The 18,098-nt window shown below is 29.9% G+C and overlaps 2 protein-coding genes across 4 annotated transcripts; one reads left to right on the top strand and one right to left on the bottom strand.

Annotated features, from left to right (window-relative positions):
* The first annotated feature begins 3,619 nt into the window (after positions 1 to 3,619).
* LOC130934220 (tyrosine--tRNA ligase, chloroplastic/mitochondrial-like) lies at positions 3,620 to 7,337 on the top strand. 3 transcript variants are annotated; one of them, XM_057863808.1, is made up of 4 exons: positions 3,620 to 5,177; positions 5,335 to 5,641; positions 6,295 to 6,438; positions 7,291 to 7,337. In XM_057863808.1, exon 1 carries the CDS (start codon positions 3,623 to 3,625, stop codon positions 5,117 to 5,119), a length of 1,497 nt encoding a protein of 498 aa, XP_057719791.1. In that variant the 5' UTR covers positions 3,620 to 3,622; the 3' UTR covers positions 5,120 to 5,177; positions 5,335 to 5,641; positions 6,295 to 6,438; positions 7,291 to 7,337. The 3 variants fall into 3 exon arrangements, with proteins under 3 accessions (XP_057719791.1, XP_057719792.1, XP_057719793.1); XM_057863809.1 differs by lacking the exon at positions 7,291 to 7,337 and having other exon boundaries at positions 5,585 to 5,641; positions 6,295 to 6,433; XM_057863810.1 differs by lacking the exons at positions 6,295 to 6,438; positions 7,291 to 7,337 and having other exon boundaries at positions 5,335 to 5,487; positions 5,585 to 5,630.
* A 3,179-nt stretch (positions 7,338 to 10,516) lies between these two features.
* On the bottom strand, positions 10,517 to 11,572 carry LOC130936501 (copper transporter 5-like). The gene has a single exon (XM_057866578.1). The coding sequence runs from the start codon at positions 11,442 to 11,444 to the stop codon at positions 10,998 to 11,000; it is 447 nt and encodes a 148-aa protein (XP_057722561.1). The 5' UTR covers positions 11,445 to 11,572; the 3' UTR covers positions 10,517 to 10,997.
* Between the last annotated feature and the right edge of the window lie 6,526 nt (positions 11,573 to 18,098).

The following is an 18,098-nucleotide window of genomic DNA, read 5'->3' as shown; positions in this document are numbered from 1 at the left end:
TAAGTCATTCTATCATTTTTCTAAAAAAAATTGCTTTTAAAAAAATATACTTTCATTCTTGGCTCTGTAAAAATATTTCCTGTTTCTGATGAAAATACTGTCTCAATGTTGGAAGTATTCGCCCTCCACCACCTTTTTTATGTAATGATTCATCTGTTGAAACTATTGACCTTCCAACACTATTTTAAAATAATGTTCCATTTGAATCACCTACTTCATATATTTCTTTCAATTATTTTTTTTTTATCATTTTACCACTCTATTTTATTATTAAATTTGTATTTAATATTGTGTGTGATATGAAATCGTAGTTTTAATTTTATTTTTTTCACATGTTATTTAATTTTTATATAGCTTGCTATTATTTTTATAATTAGTTATAACAAGTTCTTGAGTTATTTATTCAAACGCTACAACTTTAAAATAAGTACTTTTATAATTAAAAATTCAAATACAAAATAACTTATTTATAAGTTGTTATTAATAAAAGTCATTATACGTGAAGCTCTTTTTTCAAAAGAACTTATTTAAGTTGTTTACCCAAACTGAGCCTAAGTAGATAATAATAGTAACTTTTGAGTCACCAATAAACAAGTGCTTCTTTAACAAATTTAACAAGCGCATTTGTTAATCAAATTCTTGAAAACATATTTATCCTTTGCTCAAATAGAGTCCACACATCCATGCTTACAAAGAACATATTAGTGTTAATAACAGTTCCTTAAGACTTAGATTTATTATCTTTGAGTGAGCTATGGATATTCACATTTTGATCCCCCATCAAAAATTCAATTTTTTTCTTCCCTTTTTTGAGTTGTGCCATCAAAGATTCGATTAAAACTGAATTAAACTGGAGAATGATGCTAGGTGTAACACTTATTATTGTTTTTTTTTTGGTAATTAAAATAAAGTCTAAAAGTCCAGCTGAAGATTACATATCAAAGATAAATCGGACTCTGGAGGCCTCTCTACAATCATCATCTAATATATATTTGATTTCTTTAAGATAATTATCTATGAAATAGAAACCTAACTCTCTAGTGACACTTCTTTTGGCTAACCAGCACACACATTTTTCTCTCTGTAAGTGTGCTTAAAAATTAAAATCCAGTCTCTTTTCATCATTAGACTAACACTTCTAGGTGTACACTTATGTACAAGTATGTATAGACTTTTAAGATGAGAGTTTGGACCATTTAAAAAAAAGTTTAATGGACAAAACAGGCTAACGAATTTAGTTTTTATTTTTTTGTCTAAATAGATAATTTTTTATTTAAAAAAAATTATATTATGGACTAAAAATCTAAAATATTAATTTTCGAACAAATTTTTTGTCTTTAATAGATAATGTTAGAATTTGAGTTATTTTTTTATTAGAAGTAAAGATATTTGAATTAGATTGGTAAGAAAAAAATTGTTAAAAAATTAATAAAAATAGGAAAAAAGAATAAAAAAATAAAAAATAACTAAATGGGTTTGTCCATTTATTTCGCAGCCAAGTACGTTAAAGAACTTTAAAAGTGCCAATCCCAATGGACCCAACCCATTTTAACGGTTCTAATTAGAATTTCGTAATGTTATGGTCAAGTAACGTAAACGAATTCAGTATTAGTGTTTTAAAAAAGAAAAAATGAACAGAAATATAATTTTAATTAACAAAAGAAAATGTAATTTTAAATCTTAAGTGTAATTTAGTTTATTTTTATGAACAAAAAATATTATTCTATAATACATCTATTTTTTTTATTTTGTGCTTAATATATATTTAGATTAACATTAAAATCTTTGTATATAGAATATTTTATTAATATAAAAAGAACTCAAATTTTAAATTATACCTATCTACGATATTTTGATATAATAAAAAGTTAAAAATTATTCAAAATAAATAATTTTTTGTGGTAAAAATAATTCGGTACCCGTGCATTTGCACGGGTCAAATGCTAGTAGACTCTTCTTATAATTTTTTTGTTCGTATTTTTTAGTCATTTTAATACATGTATCAAGTATATAAATTAGATATTATTAAAATTTAGAAGTATTTAACATATTAATAGAAAAAATGGTTAAGTAAATATGTAAATAATTGAAAACATAATGCCAATTTTTAAATATACTTCATAATTGAATAAATAAAATATTATTATTATTAACAATTTTAAGCATTATATATATATATATATATATATATATATATATATATTATAAATATATGAATAAATAAATTTGCAAGTAATTAAAAAGAATACAGAATTATGGATAGAGAAATGGTAAATTGAATTAGAATATGAGCAATGTTACATAGTTATTAACAAATATTATTATTTTTTATTAATAATAATTCATATCTATATTTACAGATGTTTTACACACAAAAGTATATAATTTGTATTTATATTTACTAGAGTTTTATACACATAAATCAATATAGTTTGTACCTATATTTTTTAGAATTTGTATACATAAATTAATAAAATTTATTTGTTAAAATAATTTAATATTTATGCTGCTAAATAATGACCAAAATTATTAAAAGTTGCTAATTTCTAAAAATTTCTCATAGAATATTAGTTTACAAATGAATTAAAGAAAGTTATGTAACTCTTTTTTCATTTTTAAATTATACAAGAAAAAATTTCTCTTTGATATATATTATATAAAATTAGTTATCAATTTTCTCTATCAATTAAAAAACACATATGTCATAATTTTTGTAAAAAATAATTATATTAAATAAAATTAAATTCATATTTTAACTAATTAATATTTTTATGTCTTAGTTAATTAATCTTATTATTGGTATTAAAAGTTTGAAATTCTTTTTTTTTTCTCTTGCAGGACCCATTAAGGATTAAAAAAAATTAAGAGAGTCAAAGACTAACTTATATACAAAAAGAGGTCCAATGCAATATAAATGGCTTCTCCTTTATTGTGCCTAACCAAGCAAAACTATTAACTTTCTAGATTACCACAGCTGGCCAAATTGCTTCCCCAATATAAAGATAAAATAGTACACCTATTATAAGGAGAGTTATGTTATGAAAATATCTATAAACTTAAATCTGTACACTATAATTTACCACACATTGATCATTTTATTGTTAAAAATTAAAAAGAAAAACGAAGGGATAATTTATATCCTTATAAAATTTATTTTTTTTTTGTATTTAATAATAAAATTTAGGTTATACAAATTTTGAAACTAAATTCTTGGAGTTTAAAGTAAGAATAAATTGACTGAAAATAATATAAGATATATTTAAAGAAAACATAAGATCTTAGTATTTTTTATTTTTTATTTTTAATAGTCTATCTACTATTATAAAATTACATAAATCAAATTATTATAAAAAATATTTTATAAATTCTAAAAATTAATTATTATATATTATATATATTTATATATATTAGTTAATAATTTTTCATTATATAAGTTAATTGAATACTATGCCTTTCAGTTTTAATTAACATAAACATTTTTTCATTATTTTTGTGCCATGTACGTTGTCGATGCACTAGTAATATACAATTTAGAGGTGGAAAGCGCAATTATGTGAATTATCCCATTAATATTAATATTGTTTATAAAAATGGTAGGAAGATAGAGATAGAGGAAGCAGCAATGGCTTACATCTATGCTTCGACAAGAACTATCCTTTTCTTATCTCGCTCAACCACCAAACTCTCCCTTTTCCCTTTCAAACCCTCTTCTTCTTCTTCTTCTTACCCTTCCTTCACTCTCCATTTCACCAGAACCAAATGCACTCTCCAACCTCAACCTCAAACTCTGCTTCGCCGCAACGTCGTCGAAGTCCTCGAAGAGCGCGGCCTCCTCGACTCCACCACCAACGACTCCACCCTGAGATCCTCCGCAGCACCATCGCCGTCATCTTTCTCCGGGGCCGCTAATTGCCCGCCTTTGAAGGTCTACTGCGGCTTCGACCCCACTGCAGAGAGCCTCCACCTCGGCAACCTCCTCGGAATCATCGTCCTCTCCTGGTTCCACCGCTGCGGCCACCAACCCCTTGCCCTCATCGGCGGCGCCACCGCTCGCGTTGGCGACCCCTCCGGCAAGTCACTGGAGCGGCCGGAGCTCGACGTTGCCACACTAGAGAGGAACACGGCAGGTATATCCCAAACTATCAAACAAATTCTAGGTCGCTCTCTGAATTCGAACTTGGAAGGTTCTAAGGTTGTGATTTTGAATAACTATGACTGGTGGAAAGAGTTTAGTTTGTTAGAATTTTTGAAGAATGTTGGTAAGTATGCTAGGGTTGGGTCTATGATAGCTAAGGAGAGTGTTAGGAAGAGATTGGAATCTGAACAAGGAATGAGTTATACTGAACTCACCTACCAGTTGTTGCAGGGATATGATTTCTTGCACTTGTTTCAGAATGAGGGTGTGAATGTTCAGATTGGGGGGAGTGATCAGTGGGGGAATATAACTGCTGGGACTGAGTTGATTCGGAAGATCTTGCAGGTCGAGGGCGCTTATGGACTTACATTCCCTCTTTTGTTGAAGAGTGATGGTACTAAGTTTGGAAAATCGGAAGATGGCGCGATTTGGCTTTCACCTGCGATGTTATCACCTTACAAATTTTATCAGTATTTTTTCACGGTTCCAGATGCAGATGTTATTAGGTTTTTGAAGATTCTCACGTTTTTGGATATTGAGGAGATAGTTGCATTGGAAGGGGAGATGAAGAAACTGGATTATGTGCCTAATACTGCTCAGCGCAGACTTGCTGAGGAAGTTACAAGGTTTGTTCACGGAGAGGAGGGTTTGACTGAGGCACTTAAGGCTACAGAAGCATTGCGGCCGGGATCTGAGACAAAGTTGGACTGGAAAACTATCGAGGGAATAGCTGAGGGTGTACCATCTTGTTCTTTGGCTTATGACAGTGTTTTGAACTTGTCATTGGTAGATCTTTCGGTCTCTTCTGGTTTGTTTGAGAGCAAATCTGCCGCGCGCCGCTTGTTGAAGCAAGGGGGTCTTTACTTGAACAATAACAGAGTGAATAGTGAAAATAAGAGGATCGAGGAAGCAGATATAGTGGATGGGAAAGTTCTCCTTTTATCTGCTGGCAAAAAGAATAAGGTGCTCGTCAGAATAGCATGACCGGGAATTCTTAGATAGCTGAATATTCTTTGATGACTATTTCACTTGTATGTCTGAGGTATGCATCTATAATGTATCAGCTTTATATATTGTTGTTTGAAAAATGGACTATTTGCATTAATATTTGTCTACTGTGACTTTCTAATCATATTACTTCTAAGATTACTTTATTGAGCAATATCACGCTGATGTATGGCTTCATTATCTACCAATAGTTGGAGCGTTAGACTTCAAAATTTGTTCTTGATTTCAACTATCCTATTGCATCTTCATTGCTGAGAGGTGAGAGCTCATATATCTGGGGTGCTATACTATATAATGGGTTCACATACTTCCAAGTTATACACATGCTGAACAATGCAACCCGAGTATGTATCTAATTTTGCTGATTTTGTCAAACAAAGAAGAAACAACTTGTATAGCAAGTTTTTGAGACTTTTTAATGTTTCTTGGCAAATTTTACAGATGGCAGTTGGTATGTCAGGCCAACCTTATGCATCAGATGCACGGGATAACATGAGGGTATGTTTGTTATTCCAACATTGAAAACAAATATCCATACTCAGAGAATGGAACCCAAAAAAATAAAAAATAAAAAAGAGCTACAACAAAGATCCCTTTCAAACATAAAATAATCTTTGTATTGCAATTGGCAAGCATTAGAGGTAGACCATGGAGGAAATCATTATTTAATGGCTTGTTTATAGGACTCGGTTTATGATGTGATGCAAAGGTATTGTTTGATCCATAAAGTATGTAGCCATATGTGCTTAGTGGGAAAAGGCTTGGTTATTGTTGTTGTATTGTATCTTGAGTCTTGTTCTGTTTTCTGTTCCGTGGATGATTAAATCACTCTAGGAATCTAGGGTAGCTTTTTTTCTGCTAATGTAGGAAATTTTCATGGAAAAGCTTTTCATGATTATGCATTTCCTTTTTCATTAATCAGATTTAAACTTTGCGCTGTCTTTATAATGTGCTTAGACTTCCACAAGCTTCACCACTATATATATATATATATATATATATATATATATATATATATATTGTTGGCTGGGATTTCATGACTAGATTTGTATTTATGCCTAAACTAATCGCTTAAGATGAAACTGTTGTTATTTTTTGAATCTACATCCTTATTGAAAAATACCTGAAGTATTTTCTATTTTCTGTTACAGGCTCTAAATCGCTGGGGATACTATCCACTGATTCTAATAGGATCATGGGCTTTTGGAACTATTAACCGTATCCATGATTTCTTTGAACCCAACCATAAGATCTTCTGGCTCTCATTTCTAGATGTCGGAGTGGCTTCTCTTATGGTATCAACTAGTAACCATAGTTTCAGATTTTCAATTTACTGTATGCTTTATAACTTATATCAAAACTTAGCACAGTTATCGTTCAAACAGAATAGTGCCATTTAGTAGGAAAAAGGCCTTGTTATTATATTTTTGTCTGTTCCATCCATTTTCTAGCACCCATTTCTGGGCATTTTTACTTTTCAAACAATCGGGCATATTTTGTGTTCCCTTCATTCTTGTCAACAACAGATCAAATGCTTTATGCAATTCATAACTCAATACATCTGAGTACAACTTATTCAAAATTGAGGAAATATTTAAAGTGAAAAAATATAAAATCCATTCAAGGATGTGCTTCCAACTACCTTGCATACATTAACAAGTGTGCACTTCTGACTTTACTGGCCTTATAAGAGGTACTGGTTACCTGATTACTATGATAATTGAAAACATTGATTTAAATGCTGGTCAAGGTTTTCCAGTAGTTTGATATTGGTCAATGATTCTTTTTTTTTTTTGTAATTTATACAAAAGTAGATGATGCCAATGTCACAATTTAGTTTGGCACTTTAAGAATTATTTTTCCACGATCAGCCCCACCCCAATTTTAGGATGACTGTACTGTTAATCAATGTTGTGAACTCCAGTGATAGTCTAAAATAGTTTTTATTTATAATTTACACAAGTGCATCACATGGTAATGATATCACATTTAATCACTTTCCATTTTGCTGCAATATTATATGCTTTTCCTCTTAATTTGTTGCCATCCCTTAGTGATATCATTAGAAGTGGTACCATCAACTGCAACATCATGAAAGGTTATGATGATATGTAGCTAATTTTTTCACTTTGCTCTCTTTATTGCAGGGCCTCTTTAATTCAATTGCATATGGGCTTAATTCTTCTGTTCGTCGAGCAATTTGTGAAAGAGTGGACAAGTAAGTGCCTATTTTATATTCTAGGAGAGATTCCAGGAAAATTATTTGATATCTCTTCTTAGTCCCATTGACATTAAAGGCCACTGTAACTGTAATATCCTTTCCACTTGACTTGGTGTCAATTTTAACTTGTGCATTTTTTTTACTGCTAGGTTTAACCATAATGATGTTATGGGTGTTGGACAGGGAAAGGAAAAGGAGAGAATATAGGGACAATAGTACTAACGTGTGTGTTTTATCTATAAAATAATTTTAATTTGTCTGATATTGATGTGATATGTTGTCATGTATTTAAAGACAAATTACTAATCCATAATCATATAAATAATTGACTACTAATCCTAATTAAATAAGAAAATAAATTACAGAATATAAACAATTATGAAAAGTACTCGTAAGATTATCTAAGATACAACCAGGATATTATGAGATGTTTCATGCAGCTTCCTACTTAAGCTATATTTTACTATGGTTTGAGACTAAGATGAAAAACAAGGCTAGAATGTCTAGGACTAAGATGATAGGGTGAAAGCACGGAGAAAGTTGTACCCAACAGTAGTTACCAATAAAAAATTCTTACCTAAAGACAAAAATTGAGGAATGTTTGACCATATATCCATAAGATTTCCAGTGCTTGTATAAGACTTAATGTTTGACAGTAATAAACTACAAAGAAATCAAGTTTAGTATTCCAGTGAGGATGTGACTTTGGGTAAGTATACGCATTTGAAAAGATGGGATCACAAAACACAAATAGATGCATTATAGAGAAAGTTGGGATCTTGTGAAACAAATGGTAGAATCTTGTGTTAAATGGTTTGGGCATTTCTGGAAAAGGCTTATAGAAGTCCTAATAAGGAGGGCAAATCAAATGAAGGGCTCTTTAATGGTTAAGAGACAGAAGACAGAAAACCAATATTTAAACTGTCAAAAGAAACATGTCAAAGGTTTTTAAACATTGATATTGTTTTCATGTTTTTCTGCCAGGTATTGGCCTGAGGGTCTTAAGAGATGGCTCCCTATCAATTTCATGTACAAGGCCTTAACGCAAGAAAGTTAACTAGTATTGTTACGTATTGATGGTCAGCGATAATGAATGTGGATGCTTTTCGTCCTCCATACCATGTTGACTCTTTTTCATTCTAGCGAGATGCCGTTTTCCATAGACAACAGAGGATCTTTTGAATTCCAGACTATTTGTTCGGATGCTTCTTTAGTTATGTGAATCATGTAGTTCACATTCACATTATGAATTTTGTACCAACGACGAGGATCCCTCTTAAAGAAATCAGAGGGAGTTCATGTGGAATCTGGGTTTTGAAGCTGTTATCCTCAAACGAAACACCCTCACTTGAACTTCAGGAAGTGCATTTTTTTCTCCCAATGTTTCTCCCTGTGATTCATCTTTAACAAGCCTAGATGCTAACTGTTCCCGTTTGTGCCATTGTATTTCCTCAGGTTTCTGCAAATAGTGATTGCCTAATTTTTGTTGTTGCTATCAAGGATAAGGTGCACCTTCAGATTGTTTACAAATTGCTGGACATTTTTTTTTACTTCCAAATATGTTGGATGTATAGAAAAGTACTTTTCAGAGTGAAATCCACGTCTATATTGTTGTGTTACCCCTTTGATCTTCCTTATTCCTACTGTAATTTATACTAAGTAGGGCCATTAAGTTTGTACCTACTCAACAGAATAAATACCTCTTTCCGAAGATGAAGACATAGAGGGGTCATGAACTCATGATCCAAAAAAAGAGATGGAGGTGGATCTTTAAAAGTTAAAAACTAGATTAACCCACAACCAAAGGGAGGGTTTAAAAAAACGTTTTATTTTACTATAATCTGTAAATTTTTTTATACAATTGTCCAAATCATATTGGTAAAACATGTTACTCTCAAGTGTATCCTGTGGCGGAAGTGGATCATCTTCATTCGAAAATCCACTCGTGAACTTTCACCATTAATCGACAAAGTGTATTATCCAACCAATGGGAAAAATTCACACGGAAGATGAATGATCCATTCTTATCTATTGATATCCCTTGAATGGAGTGTGTGCTGTTTGGTAACATTGTCCCGCCTCATTTATGTCATGTTACATAAAATTGATTTAGCCATTAATTCTAGTGACATCAATTATTGCTTGTCCTTGATTAAATTGAGTTTAGCTAAGTCATGTTTTTTTTTTGTGACTGAACATAACCCAGAAAAAGGATTTAAGAGAAAGAGTAGCACTCCTTTCTTATAATAATGTCTAAATTATTAGGGGGCAATAACCACTCTAGTATACCTGTTTGTTTAAAGTAGCAGTCCTAGGTTCTTAGCCATTAAATCAGCCGCTCTATTTGCTGTGCACGGGATGAGCGCTAAAGTAGCTGTCTAATTGCATTGGAGTATCTCTTTGATTTTGTCAAGCAGATTAGAGTCATTCCTAATCATGCTGGTTGTGCCTCGCGAAACAAGAAGAAAGGCATCAAGATTATTAGTTTTACATATGACCTCTTTGCACTCGCAATCCCAAGCTAAGGCACATATTAAGTTTATTAATTAAAATTTCTTTTATGTACTTAAAATTTAAAATTTAAATATATATTATATATAAATAATTTGCATGTAGTTATTTTTATGTAAAATTGCTAATTGAAAATTGTTAAATAATTTGATATATTTGATTAAATTATTATCTAACGGTTATCAATTATCAATTTCATATGAAGACAACTTCACTAGCCATTAAAATTTATTGTTTTTGTATAACCAATTGCCATCAATATTAAAGTGTGTCTTAAAAGTGTGTCTTTAAACATTTCTAATTTTATATTTATTAAAAAAAATATCTAATCTCTAGACCCTCAAATTTTGACTGTAATATCCACTGCTATCGAGATGCATGTGCATTAGTTTCACATCAACAATGATCTTGCCCTTGGTAAAACATCTAAAGAATTACAACACATAGGCAATGTTCCTCTGCTCAATGCCTCAATATATGGTCCAACCAAAAATCCAAAACAACAAAAGCAATTAGACCCTAAACAAACACAATTCAGAATCTAAAATGTTGCTACTCTTATTAGCACTTCTCCATGATCACAAACACACAATTCAGAATCTTAAAAGTGGCTACTCTTATTAGCACTTCTCCATGATCGCAAACAATACAGTTTATTTATTAACTCAACATCAGCACAACAAAAAATACAAAAAAGGAAAAGAAAAGTATCTTATCTCACAAATCACAGTGATTGATTAAACTCAACGAATAAAAAAAAGTAAATGTCCTTTCCAGTCTCTAACCATTTATCTGATAGACTTTTCACCCTTAAAAAATCTAAAAACCCAAATCGGTCCCTATTTACTTTGATATATATACGTTTTAATCCTGGTTATGGACCGAAAAGGGCATTTACTCAAAGTAGATAGTAACTGCAACGTACATATATCAAAATAAATAGGGACCGATTTAGGTTTTTAGATTTCTTAGGGAGTGAGAAGTTTATCGAGCAAATGCTTAAGGTCCGAAAAGGACATTTACTCGTTAAAAAAAATTGGAAACTCGCATGCTTATCTCTATAGGAAGTTGATATTTGAAAAACCTTCGATAATTTGATACGTTTGACTATATTATTATAAATTAAGCACAAGCACAACTCCTATCACCAATACCACCAACATCATCTTCAAAAACCTCGCTCCTAAATAACAAGTACCCAATTGAGAGACCCAAAACAATGGCCACAAAAACCCCACCATTGAAGGACATAATAGCAAGCATTAATAAGTACCCAATCCCAGAATTCACACCAAAAAGAACCGATCCAATCAACTTCCCACCCAACTTCGCCTTATCCCTTGAAATCTTCCACCCCATAAGTGGTGTCTGAATAGCCGCCGCCACAGGTGCCAGCCTCCTCTCGCCGGCGAATCTCAGGCGAATCCTTCGATTCTCGAGATACTGGTAGAGTGCAGCCACCACAAGGCAAGCGAGTAGACTCATTGAGTAACTCAGCCATGACTCGGTCTTCCATGAATCGAAGAGAAGTGTTACCTTCTTGCCCCAATACAATGTCATATGCATCATCTTCTTTATCTTTTTTTTTATAGAACTTAATTAATCAACTTATCAAAACAAAGAAGAGTGAGAATAATGAAAAAAAAATTGTGAAGAATAGAAGAGCAATAGAGGAATAATAAATAGAAATAGAAATTAGCGCGCTTTGATTTTGAAGGTCCGTGGTTTTTTGAAATTATTCACGAAACTTCAAGGTTCAAGAGATTTTTTGTTTGGTTTGGTTCGTTACTTTGTTATTATTTTTTATGGTGAAAACTGAAAACTCAGCGGCTCAACGTAAAATTAATAGTTGAGAGTCGTTAAATAATTTGAATGATTTGTAACTGTTAAGAGTTTTTATTATTTTTTATTTGTATTTGATTTATAATTTGTTGATATAATCTGATCCGTAAAATAATTATATTGGATATGATTCTATCCACATATTTGTGAATTCTCACTAAATAATAAATAATATATATTGTATCTATATTCTATCTCAATTAATAACTATTATGTATATGTTATATTATTTTTTTAATATTTAAAATAGGTTGATTTTTAAATATTATATAAAAAAATTTAAACAAATAAAAAAAAATTATTAGAATGACAAATATGTTTTATTGGCTTTTTTTATAAAAATATTTTTTAATATATTTTTATTTTACAAATATAAATTAGATTGAATTCGAACATAAAAAGTGTAAATATTGAATTTGATCAAATTGGACAAATTTAGTGTGGATCAAATTATAATTTTAATCATATTTAATCCGATCTACAAATACTCTTAATGATTAAAAAAATACCATTCTGCTTTTGGCTGGATACTTTGGTTGAATTGATTGAGCGCTTCCAAAGGTATCCACGGAATTTCAAAGGGTGCTAAAATCCAATTTAAATACTAGAATAAATTAATTAAATTAAATTTGAAATGTAGTTAAAGAAAAATGTTAGAGAGTTAGTAGAATTTATTATTTTTTATCAATAGTTAGTTAATAATATTAAAATAAAAGCTAAAAATATATTGTTAGATTGCTAAACTAAAATAGTTAGAATGGTGACCAAAAATACTAACAAAAAACAATAAATTTTTAGTTTTTCTCATAATTTAACTTTTACGCACCATAAATTTATATAATAAAATATTTTTATAAAATACATATTAAAAATTTGTAAGACAATATATAATTTTGTGATTGATTTTTCGTATATATATATTGTTATTCGATAAAAAATATTAGCAATTGATGAGTAAATTTTAGATTAGTAATGTTTGTCGAGATTGAGAAGGGAGTTCGATTGAATGTTTGTCGCGATCAAGAAAAAGATTCGATTGGAAGAGTTGGCAAGACGAACGTTTGTCTATATGAACTTGACAGCAAAAAAGATTTGAATTGACTTTGATAGTGTTGTAATTCGACATAGAACTGAAATCGACTTGATGGTAGAGCAATTTCTGCAGAACGAAAAACGTGGCTAAGAGAGTAGTTTTGGTTTATGCATGGCGAGAATAGTTACTTCGTTGAGTTATTATCAGGTCGACAAGTGTCAGAAAAAAATTAGTGAAAAATATTTATAAATAATAGGAAAAATACCAAAAGTATCCATGAAGTTTACGAACGCTGACAAAAGTCCCCATAAACTAAAAAAATTAACCTGTACCCATGAAAGATGGATTCTGTATGACAAAAGTATCCAAATCCTAAATTTTTGATGAATTTTTAATAAAATTCCTAAACTACCCTACACTCAACCTCAACTCACTTTTTCAACATTTCATAACCCAATCCTGCACCAACCCTTGCCATGGAGTCCGAAACTACTCCTACAACAAACCAGACCGAAATCAATGGTAGTGGTGGTGGTGGTAGAGGATCGGACCTCAACCAATTTACTCATAAGTTTACAATCCATACCCAAACCAAATCAATCAAACACTAAAAATACTCGACATATAAAAATTTTCAAATTCATTCATCCCATTTCAATTCACTTTAGCAAAACTAGAAGTAGAAACAGGCATCAACCATAAAAAACCAACAAATCCATTCATCAAATTTAAAATTTATTTAAGCAAAAATCAGAAGTAGAAGTAGCCATCAACCTGATCTTCTGTAAATCAATCACAGCCTTCATAAAAAATAGAAGCAGATTTAGAAAAAATAGAACAATATCATTTTAGTAGTAACTAAATCAATTTCTGAAAAGAAGAAAAATGAAATAAAAAAGTGTTTTAAAAAAAGAAAAACCTTTTCTTTGTCGGCTGTAACATTGTCAATGGCAGAACCTCCATCCACAGCGCCACTTCCCTTTCTTCTTTGATTTCTCTTTACCAAACCCTCTTCCTGCATGCAAGAGCACCACGACCCCTCTCTCTTCTCAGGCGTGTGACGATGGTATTCTCCTCTCCTGGGTCAGGCGCGCCACGATGATGTTCTCCTCAACTGCAACAGGTGCGCCACGGCGATATTCTCCTCAGGTTGGGTAACAGGTGCGCGATGAAGATGTTGTAGTCACCTTAAGAGTGAGAGAAAGAAGACTCTTTAAGGATTTTTGAGAGAGGGATAAGTGAGGAGAGAAGAAGAAGTGAGAAGAGAGGGAGTGACGATAGAATGGGGTAAGGGTGGGGTAGTTTGGGAATTTTATTAAAAAATCAATAAAAATTTAAGATTTGGATACTTTTGTCATATAGAATCTATCTTTTATGAGTACAGCGTTAATTTTCTTAGTTTATGGATACTTTTGTCAACGTTCATAAATTTCATAGATACTTTTGGTAATTTTTCTTAAATAATAAGATGACAAACAAGAATTTTGGGATTGAAAAGTCTTTTCAAAAACACTTACACAAATTCTCACATCCCAAAACTTTCTAAAATTTTAGTCCTGAATTAATTTTGTAGATTTTTTTTTCATATCTTTTTTTCTTTTACAAATTCTGCACTTTATTACATGCAATTTATCTTTTTTTAAGTTTAATTTTAGTTATTTTACATTCCAAGTTTACTATTAATCTTTTTTATTTATTTTTGCAATAAACTTTATGTTCAGTCAAGTTTTATTTACATTAGAAGTGTTTAATTTCGCAAAGTTAATTTACTTTCTATTTATTAGTTTGCCATTAAAAAAAAATCTTTTTTGTTTTTATCATGACAAAAATAAAAAATTTTAATGCATAATAAACTGGTATCTTAAAAAATTAGCAGATTTCGTTTTTAAATATTAGATTTTGAATCAATCTAAAACTTTTTTGCAAAATTCTTTCAATTCTAATTTGTAAAATATCTGTTAAACACATAATATTTTTTGAATGCAAAATTGTACTCGTATAATATAATAGTCTTGAGCAATTTTGCGGATTGTTGTGGCTGCTAAATAGCTTTCTACACTAATTTTCAAAAACTTGTGAAATTGAACAACTTGTGAAATTGAACAACTTGTAAAATTCTTATATAATACATCTAAAAAATATATCAGTCATATTACATATTTAAATTTTTTTTGATAATTAAGTTTAATTAATTTGGTCCAAGTCCAACAAATACCAATGTCATTAGTGAGAGCATAGCTATACACTCCAATTTTTCAACTTCTTTTTCTTTGTATTTCTCTTCGTGTTCTTTCTTTTTTTTTGTGTTCTTTTATTGTTACAGTTTTTTTTCTTTTTTTTCTCCTCTTCCTGATGATTTTACAGCATTATATATTTTTTGTTTGTTTGATTTTTTTGTTTTTATTCTTGTTAAAAAGATAAAACAAGAAGAATTATAACAAGATAAAACAAGAAGAAGAAAATGAACAAAAGAAAAAAAAGATTATGATGATGAAGAAGAACAAGAGGACCATGAGTTTAGAGTTATGTAGAATTTGTCAGAAAATAACACTGAAATTTGTAAGTGTGACAAAAAAAAATTTAATTTTGACATTGAAATTTTTTAACAGTGACACAAATTCTTGTTAAGAGGATAAAATAAGAATTATGAAAGAATAAGAAGAAAAAGAAGAGGAGGAGGAAGAAGAAGTAAAATTATCAAAAAATAACATTAAAATTTTTGTTTTTTTTTCTCCTTCTCTTTCTCATGTGTTGTTGTAGTTATTTATTCTTTTTTGTTTGAACTTTTTTATTTTTTTTAAGAGAATAAATAAAAAATAATTAAAAAATAAAATAAAAAAGAAAAAATAATAAGAAAATAATAAAAAATATAAAAAAAACAATAAAAAAAAGAGTTTTCAATAACAAACTCACGATTTAATAGGCCTATCAAAGTAACAACTTTTTTTACAATAAGATGTTTTTAGTACATGCATTTTGAATTAATTTAAATGATATAATATTAAATTGTTACAATTTAGATTATGAGACTTTTTATACATATAAGTCTTTTTGGGATACAAGTCTATACAAGTTAGCTCAAATCCAATAAAAATAATTCTCATCAATTTAGAGAGCGTGTAAATACGTGTTTCCTCAACTTTGAATAGCGTAAAATAAGAAACGGTTTGTTCTTCTTCAACGTTTGTATTTCACGTTTCTCCTTCTTCTTCTTCTTTTCCTTCTTCTTCTTCTTCTCCTTATTCTTTGCATACCTCTTTTTTTTCACATTTCTTCTTTTTCTTCTTCGCGTGTTTCATCCTCATCGTGGTTTTTTTAATTGTTGTTATTGTTGCTGCATTTTTCCCTATTCTTCTTTCTATTGATTTTGCAACATTATGTATTTTTTTCTTCTTTGTTTGATTTTTTCTTCCAAGAAGAATGATAAGAAAACAAAATAAGAAGATGAGGAGGAAGAGGAAGATGAAGAGTTTTGAATTATACAGAACTTATTTGAATAAAAATACACCCAAAATTCTTAAAATACACCTAAATATCTTCGTATTACACCAAAATATGTGTTATACCCAAATTTGCTGCAAATACAGAAAATGTTTCCTCTAATGCTGCATTTTTTTTCTCTTATTTTTTTCTTTATTTCTTTCTTTCTTTTAGTTAAATAAATGTAAGTTCATCGTCTTCCAAGTAAATTTGCAGTATTATGTGTTTCTTCTTATTCTTTGTTTGATTTTTTTTGTTTTTATTCTTGTTAAGAGAGTAAAACAAGAAAAAATTTGAGAAGGTAAAACAAAAAAGAAAAGATGAATAAGAAAAAAGAAGAAGAAGAAGAAGATGGTGATGATGATGAAAAAAAAAAGAAGCACCAGAAAATGAGAAAGAGGAAGAGGAAGAGTTTTGAATTATGCAGAACTTATCAGAATAAAAATACACCCAAATATCTTCGTGTTACACCCAAATTTGCTGCAAATACAGAAAAATATTTTCTCTAATGCTGCATTTTCTTCTTTTTTTTTCTTATTTCTTTCTTTCTTTTAGTTAAATGAATGTAAGTTCATCATCTTTCAAGTAATTTTGCAGCATTATGTATTTCTTCTTCTTATTTGTTTGATTTTTTCGTTTTTATTATTGTTAAGAGAGTAAAACATGATGAAACTTGAGAAGGTGAAATAAAAAAGAAAAGATGAATAAGAAAAAAAGAAGAAGATGGTGATGATGATGGAAAAACAAAGAAGCAGTAGAAGATAAGGAGGAGGAAGAGGATGAGTTTTAAATTATGTAGAACTTATCAGAATTAAAATACACTCAAATATCTTTGTGTTACACCCAAATATCTTTGTGTTACACCCAAATATTTTCGTGTTACACCCAAATTTTCTGTAAATACAGTAAAATATTTTTTCTAATACTACATTTTTTTCTTCTGAATTGAACCACACCACAGTCACTTGATTGGACTCAAAACAATAACCTGAACCTGAATTATTTATTATTTTCAACAATGAGATAATTGATGATAGAGGAGAAAGAGAAAAATAATAAAGAAGAAAAAATAATGAAGAAGAAGAAGAACGTGCAGTAACAGCATGAAGTGCGTGAATATAAATAACTATTATAAAAACTTGTATGGGAAAAATGGAGTAATAGCTCATCCAAATTTTAAATTTAAAAAATATTATTATTTAAAATTTTATATTGTCGAAGTTTTTCTTAAAAAATTTAATTTAAATCACATGTCATCCAAATTTAAATTTTGAACCCTAAACCATTTATCACGTAAGGAATTCGAATAACTAACGTTAGCCACATGGAACAAACTAAATTTGGACGACATATAATTTAAATTAAAATTGTTTAGAAAAACCTTTAACAATTTTATTATGAAAAGAAAATAAACTGAAAATGATTGAGAGTTGGATTCTTGGTGCTTGTCTTTTGCTGAATCAGTGAAACATACATAATCTGCTCCTTCTATTGCTATTGACTGGAGTCCACTGAAAGTAAGAGCCAAACTCACTCACTCATGATGATAAGAAGTTCTTTTTAACTTTCTTATTATTAATTCTTATGTCATACTTTGGTTACTTTCTCCCTTTCTTGGTGAGCTTTTCATTCTTTTCCCCAAACCAAATGTGGTGCGGTAAACACAACCATGTCAATATAATTAGGTGTGACAGCACAAGAAAACAATACATACATTATTGTTATGTAGTACATATTATTTATGGCTAAAAATAGTTGACATAATTGAGAATCATTACCCGTGTTTTATGTTGATATGTATTCGATTTACAATATTTAATATGACGAATATTTTTAGTAAATTAAAGGTTAGGCAACAAAATCAATTC

Source organism: Arachis stenosperma, chromosome 6 (genome assembly GCF_014773155.1).
Source record: "Arachis stenosperma cultivar V10309 chromosome 6, arast.V10309.gnm1.PFL2, whole genome shotgun sequence".
NCBI classification, from domain to species: Eukaryota; Viridiplantae; Streptophyta; class Magnoliopsida; order Fabales; family Fabaceae; genus Arachis; species Arachis stenosperma.
This window is presented reverse-complemented; position numbering and strand designations above follow the sequence as displayed.

Excerpts from the sequence above, each read along its gene's own strand:
- LOC130936501 (XM_057866578.1), bottom strand. The coding sequence starts at position 11,444 with ATGATGCATATGACATTGTATTGGGGCAAGAAGGTAACACTTCTCTTC.
- LOC130934220 (XM_057863808.1), top strand. The coding sequence starts at position 3,623 with ATGGCTTACATCTATGCTTCGACAAGAACTATCCTTTTCTTATCTCGC.